Raw genomic sequence first — 6164 nt, 5'->3', positions numbered from 1 at the left:
ATTTGGAATCTGGTGCTGTTTTCCACACAAAAATTTTATCTTAACTTTCTTGAAGTCAGTGTATGTTATAGTATTCCTTTAAATTTCACACTTCTTCCCTGCCTTCCCTCTTTGCTTCATTAGTCTTTTGCTTTCACTCAGACATATATGGATATTTGGGTATTTGACAAGCAAGACATCATTAAACATGAGTCATCTGCACAGAAATACTCTCCTTAATGACTGTGGTTGTAGTTTCACAAGACAAAAATCTGTTTCTACGTTTTGGAATAAACTGTTTAAGGTATGCAAAACTATCGGGGAAAATAGTTAAAAGTACCACAGAAATACCCACTTGTGCTTCCTTCTCAGGATGGTCAGTGAATAAAGCCCTGGCTGCAGTACCACTCTCTGAAATGGCCTTATGGAACAAGCCCTTTGCCAGGGGAGACAAGACCTGTAAAAAAAAAGCAAGAACAAGCATTTCAAACATGACGAGCAGCATATTCTGACCACTGACTTAAAATTTCAGTATCAGGAGCTGCCATTTAAAACATTTTGAAAACAAATGTCATAAGGCTGTTATTCTGTAGCCTCTGATCATAGTTCAACTATGCAAAGGGCTTTGGCAGCACTGTCAAGGATAAGAAGTTCATGCCTGCCTTCTGCTCTACCATAGCAACTTGCTTCCGAGACTTCATGGAACTACACTGCAAGCCAGATACAGATCAAATATAACCCTGTCCAAGATAGTCTGGTTGTGCTACAGAAGACGAATAAAAAACTATCAGCCAGAGGTCAGGAGCTTAAGAGCAGGGATTTTTATCATATATATCTCTGAACCCTGGTTACACTATGTGACCTGTACCAAATTGGGACAGATTGGATAAGAAGAAACTCTTTGCCAACGTGCTCAGTGTTGATATAAAAATTTTACATTATCACTGGGTCACAAAGTACACATCTAGTTCAGCTATCATGACTATTCACCTCGTTTGGACATATGACTCTCAGAGCAACCAGGATATAGGCAAAAGAAGCATGACCAGCAGGTCAAAGGAGGTGATCCTGCCCCTCTACTCTGCTCTCGTGAGGCTTCACTTGGAGTATTGTGTACAGTTCTGGTGTCCTCAACATAAAAAGGACATGGAGCTGTTGGAGCAAGTCCAGAGGAGGGCCACGAGGATGATAAGAGGACTGGAGCACCTCCCGTATGAAGACAGGCTGAGAAAGTTGGGGCTGTTCAGCCAGGAGAAGAGAAAACTGCATGGAGACCTCATAGCAGCCTTCCAGTATCTGGAGGGGGCCTACAAGGATGCTGGGGAGAGACTCTTCATTAGGGACTCTAGTGGTAGGACAAGGGGTAATGAGTTCAAACTTAACCAGGGGAAGTTTAGATTAGATCTAAGGAAGAAGTTCTTCACAGTGAGGGTGGTGAGGCACTGGAATAGGTTGCCCAAGGAAGTTGTGAATGCTCCAACTCCGGAGGTGTTCAAGGCCAGGTTGGACAGAGCCTTGGGTGATACAGTTTAGTGTGTGGTGTCCCTGCTCATGGCAGGGGGGATGGAACTAGATGATCTTGAGGTCCTTTCCAACCCTAACTATTCTATGAGTCTACGATTCTAGTACATCCCCTATAAGAACTTTTCTCAGGATAATTTTTTTGGGTTTTGGCAATGGAACCCTTCCCCCTCTGCCCCTGAATTTTATTTAGTAGATGAGAAGTCACATTTTGGGTCTGAACTACAAGATTTGGGTATGAAAATAACGTTTTCATCAATCAGAAGCTGTATTATATTGTTCTTTTATTATAGACCAAGGTGATGTGTCATTTCCTATAAAACCATCCTTTTTCTCTCACTGGCTTTACATGCAGGTACTAAAAATGAAAGTGGATGGTGGTTTTCCCCCCACCCCAAGTAATTGAAATTCAGTATTACTATGAACTTACAAGAGCAGAAACACTGATTCCTCCTGCAGATTCTCCAGCGATAGTGATGGATCCTGGATCTCCTCCAAAATGCATGATATTTTCCTGAATCCACTGAAGAGCTGCTACTTGATCTAAATACCCCCAGTTACCTCGGGCATGCTTATCACCAGTGCTGCAAAGAAAGAACAGATTTGTTTTAAATACTCAATGCAAGAAAAGAGGCAGAAAAATTACAACCTGTGGTATAAGAAATCAGCTGCCGATCTCTACACAGGGCTTTTCTACACAACTGAGAAACAAATGGCTCACAAAGCATTGAGATCAGAGTAGCAGTCAAACAAGAACAGACTTGGAAGCTGACCTGGGACTTGTAAATTGTCCCCAGCTGTTGCATATGTAATTAAAAAATGTATAGTTTCTTTGCATAAGCAAGTATTCTGTATGTCTCTACGCAGAGGCTCTGCATGCTTAATTTTGGAAATCACTTAGCAAAACATGATATAAAATATCTCACCTAAAATATCCAAGAATTCCTAATCTGTACTGAATTGTTACAACTACCACATTGTCAAAGGCTGCTAATGCTGAACCATCATATGATGAAGCTGCTCCAATAGATAACCCACCGCCATGGATCCATACAATGACCTGGAAAAACAACATCAGATACAGCACAGATAAGAGCTCCCAGTGATAAAAACTAAGTATAAGCCAATATACAGTATTTTGTGCTATTCCACTCCTAACTCTTTCAGGTTTCATTTCACAAATGGTAGAAGTCTTTTGAATATGAGGCCTGCAGTCTTACAAAATGACATAGATTAGTTACACTGTATCAGTGCCCCATGACTTTTCACAGATTATTTAGAAGAAATCAAGCATTACCTAGCTAAAATATCAATAACATTTTATTTCTAAAATAGGATTTTGTGTCTCTTAAATCTCAGCAAATACCTACTGGGGCACAGCATGTAAATCAATCGTCATTACCATACTGCATGTCTAAGTCTGCATACAGCACAGGTTGCTGTAAGACAATTTTGCTAGAGGTCTTAAAATGATTTTGCTTACAGGCAGCTTTTCCTGTTCTCCTGTAGAAACGGGTGTATACACATTTAGGTATAGGCAATCTTCAGACATTTGCAGAATAACTTTTTCTTTTCTATTAGTAATATAGTCCGAACAAAACTGTCCTTCTTTTTTATCCTGTAGACACCTGAGTAAGCAAAAACATAACAAGCAACAGAAATAACTAAAACCTCAAAGCTATGAAGTGTAGCTTTTCTGTACCTCCACAACAAAGTGCAAACCAGAAACCAGTCTCTGGTACATTTCTAGATTGTTGGCAACAGAAAGTATAATTTTTTTTTTTTTTTCACTTTAAATGTATTTTCCTCGTTTGACCTGACATTAAGGAGAGCCATAACAAAGAGACACAGTTTATGGCAGTACACAGTGACATGCAGATGTAATTTTGAATGTTTCAAAATATTAGAGAAATATACCTGCAAATACACATGGCCTTAAATTACTTCAATGAAAATGCAAATTAAAATTATTTTAGCTCTTTGATAGCTTTTTGGATTGTAATGGTAGGTATTAAGCTTGAGGCATTAAACAAGAGCAGTAGTACAAATGGAGTAAGACATTTACAGTATAAATTAGAATTGGTCTGGCTTTCTTATGTGTCCTGTTAAACATTTTTTTAATTCTAATACTGTATTCCAACATATCCTCAGCTTCTTCCTGTTTCTGCTCCAAAGCTACACAGTTTACAAACATTGCTAAGTTATGGCCAAGTGCTCCCAAAACAGAACACTACTGGCAAATTGCCAGTCCATATTAGTTCATCATTGATGTCCAGTAGATAGCATTTTTTAATAAAATCAGAAGCTTACAAAGATGCCTTCAGAAATGCATTCATTGTAACAGCTGCAGGTGGCACCAAGGAATTTCTCTTTGTGGATTTTCATTGCCCTGTACATCAGTGTCCTGGAATTGCATATAATATAAAACTATTAATAAAGATCCATGGTTTTGTCACTGTCTTACATTGGCGGGTAGGAAGTGGCATCTCTGACCCCTTTCCATGGCTCAGGTGGCTGGGGCTCAGAAAACCTCAATGGTCCAACTGGGGGCTTAGCAAAAGGAACTCCCAAAAAGACGTTCACGCTCTTCTCAGCTGCGTCTACTTTGAATTGGTACCCTCGGACTGTCCCATATTTGGTCACCACTTCTGGGTGCTCTGCTTTTTGTTCTGGAGAATATGAGCACAAAATCACACTGAGTCTATTTGTAAGTAACTGACAGATTTCTAAGAGCTTTAGCTACTTAAATACCTTTTGTTTGCTTCAACAATTAATTTCCACACATAAGGCTTCAACAAACTCTAATCAATATAGCTGATATTATTTCAGCCTTTGTTTTGATTGGTTTGTATATATGATCTATCTAGGGCATATTATATCATAGATATGTATTGTCTTACTACATACACACATTAATAATTGCATATAGATCTTAATCCTTTTTGATCCAGGTTGTTAGTTAAAGTCCAGTAGGTTGCCCACATTAAGAAAAGGCATTTCCTTTTTTAAGAAAAGATCTGTAAGCACATAGAATACATTCCAGATGCTTGATATAGTGGATACAGCTAAAAGAAAAAGCTTTTAACATACTGAAAATAATCTGGCGTATTCAAATACTGTTAAGATTTAGGCAAGATTCATTTTAAGATGGAAGTTCTCAATACCAAATTACAAATGTGGATCAGTGATCTGCTGTGCCTCCTCAGACAAGATTTTAGGACAAGAATTTGATTTCACTATTTGCAAAAAAAGGCAAGTAAGACAAATGACTGAAAACAGGTCATAGAAATAATGTAAGACCTCTTGCTATTCAGACTTCATTTCATTGCATCAAGGTTGGGTGCCCAGCTCCTCCAATAAGGCTTGTGTTCCCTTTAGGGAGCAAGCTGCACCTCTGCTCTATTTCCTTACAGAAAGCAATGGAGAAAAACCCTTCTGCAGCTTACCAGTAGCTACAAACGCTGTGAGCTGGGTGGTGAGAATGAAGCACAGCAGCAACGCGTCCTTTCCAGTTGCCATCTTGCAAGCTAGTCACATGTTTGCCTCCTCAGTGTGTTGCCTTTTATACTCTGGTACATGTTACTGTTACGCAAGGCAAACACTGATTAGCAAAAGCAATAGCCAAGCTGAACTAACCTAGTTACAGGCAGGCAGAGCAACTGCCCTGCTCCTAAGGCACTCACAGAGTGGACCCACAAGTTTGGCTCCCTAGTGCTCCTTCTCTCATTCCCAAAACCTCTGGCATCAACTACGCGATTTCAAATGCTTTCAAAACAGTCTTCCATTGCACCAAGAGACTCGTCCTGCTGCTGTAACTCTGCAACTTTTCATGGTAAAACTAGGATTTCCTCATACCATACAGTGAAGAGATCAGGCAGGGAACTATACTTCTACTACATCTGTTTACTTCATTTTGGTTTCAGTCTCTCAATGTAAGGAACACACAATATAGCCACAAAGAACAAAATCCAAACCAATACTCCTGAAAAATGTGCTTTTGCTGAAGTAAAAGTTGAGGGATTTTTATTCTCACAAAAGGATACTGTTTGACAAAAACAATACTAGAAGAATCTTAGCTTTCCCTGCAGGGTGGATACTCAATCTGTCACTCAGTCCTGCGTATTCAGGGATGGTTGGTTGGTGTCTAACACCACATGAGTTTTGCAACACTGAACTGGTGGGGTTTCAGCTTTTGTAGCGTGGGAACAACACTTAAGGATTTGGGTGTAACTATACACTTAATACCTCTGAAAAATCAGAAGCATGTACTGGCTTCTGCATGAACTCACATCTGTTACTGGAGCGTGATACGAAAAGGAGAGAAGAGAGAGCTGAATAGAAATAGAAGAGATTACCTACTCGTGTTAACTCAGGGGTTGTGCTAGATTTATGTAAGCTTTGGCCTCTGTCCTCCTTTTTGTTTTTCAGGCAAGGCTCAGTAACTCTTGCCCCAGAAAGGCCATTTTGCAATTTTATATCATGCGAATTCTCATTTGCCAGAGACAGCATTTCTGTAGATTGATCTCCTGCTTGCACACTTGTTTTCAGCTAAGTGAGACATATATACCCACAGTCAGTAGTTCAGCCCCTATATTATGCACCTAGTAGTCCTGCGCAGTATGGCTATGCTTGTGTACTTTACTCCAGATGTCCCTAAGTGTATC

At 39.7% G+C, this 6164-nt stretch overlaps 1 protein-coding gene across 1 annotated transcript in view; it reads right to left on the bottom strand.

Annotated features, from left to right (window-relative positions):
- CES1 (carboxylesterase 1) overlaps positions 1–5019 on the bottom strand; it is a 9264-nt gene extending 4245 nt beyond the window's left edge. The window contains exons 1-6 of the mRNA XM_010016983.1: positions 4947–5019; positions 3965–4169; positions 2984–3128; positions 2427–2560; positions 1931–2084; positions 335–436 (exon numbers count right to left, since the gene is read on the bottom strand). Coding sequence (XP_010015285.1) covers positions 335–436; positions 1931–2084; positions 2427–2560; positions 2984–3128; positions 3965–4169; positions 4947–5019 — 813 coding nt within the window. The remainder of the gene's footprint in view (positions 1–334; positions 437–1930; positions 2085–2426; positions 2561–2983; positions 3129–3964; positions 4170–4946) is intronic.
- Between the last annotated feature and the right edge of the window lie 1145 nt (positions 5020–6164).

The sequence above is a fragment of the Nestor notabilis genome, unplaced genomic scaffold, assembly GCF_000696875.1.
Source record: "Nestor notabilis isolate BGI_N333 unplaced genomic scaffold, ASM69687v1 scaffold25360, whole genome shotgun sequence".
NCBI lineage: Eukaryota > Metazoa > Chordata > Aves > Psittaciformes > Psittacidae > Nestor > Nestor notabilis.
This window is presented reverse-complemented; position numbering and strand designations above follow the sequence as displayed.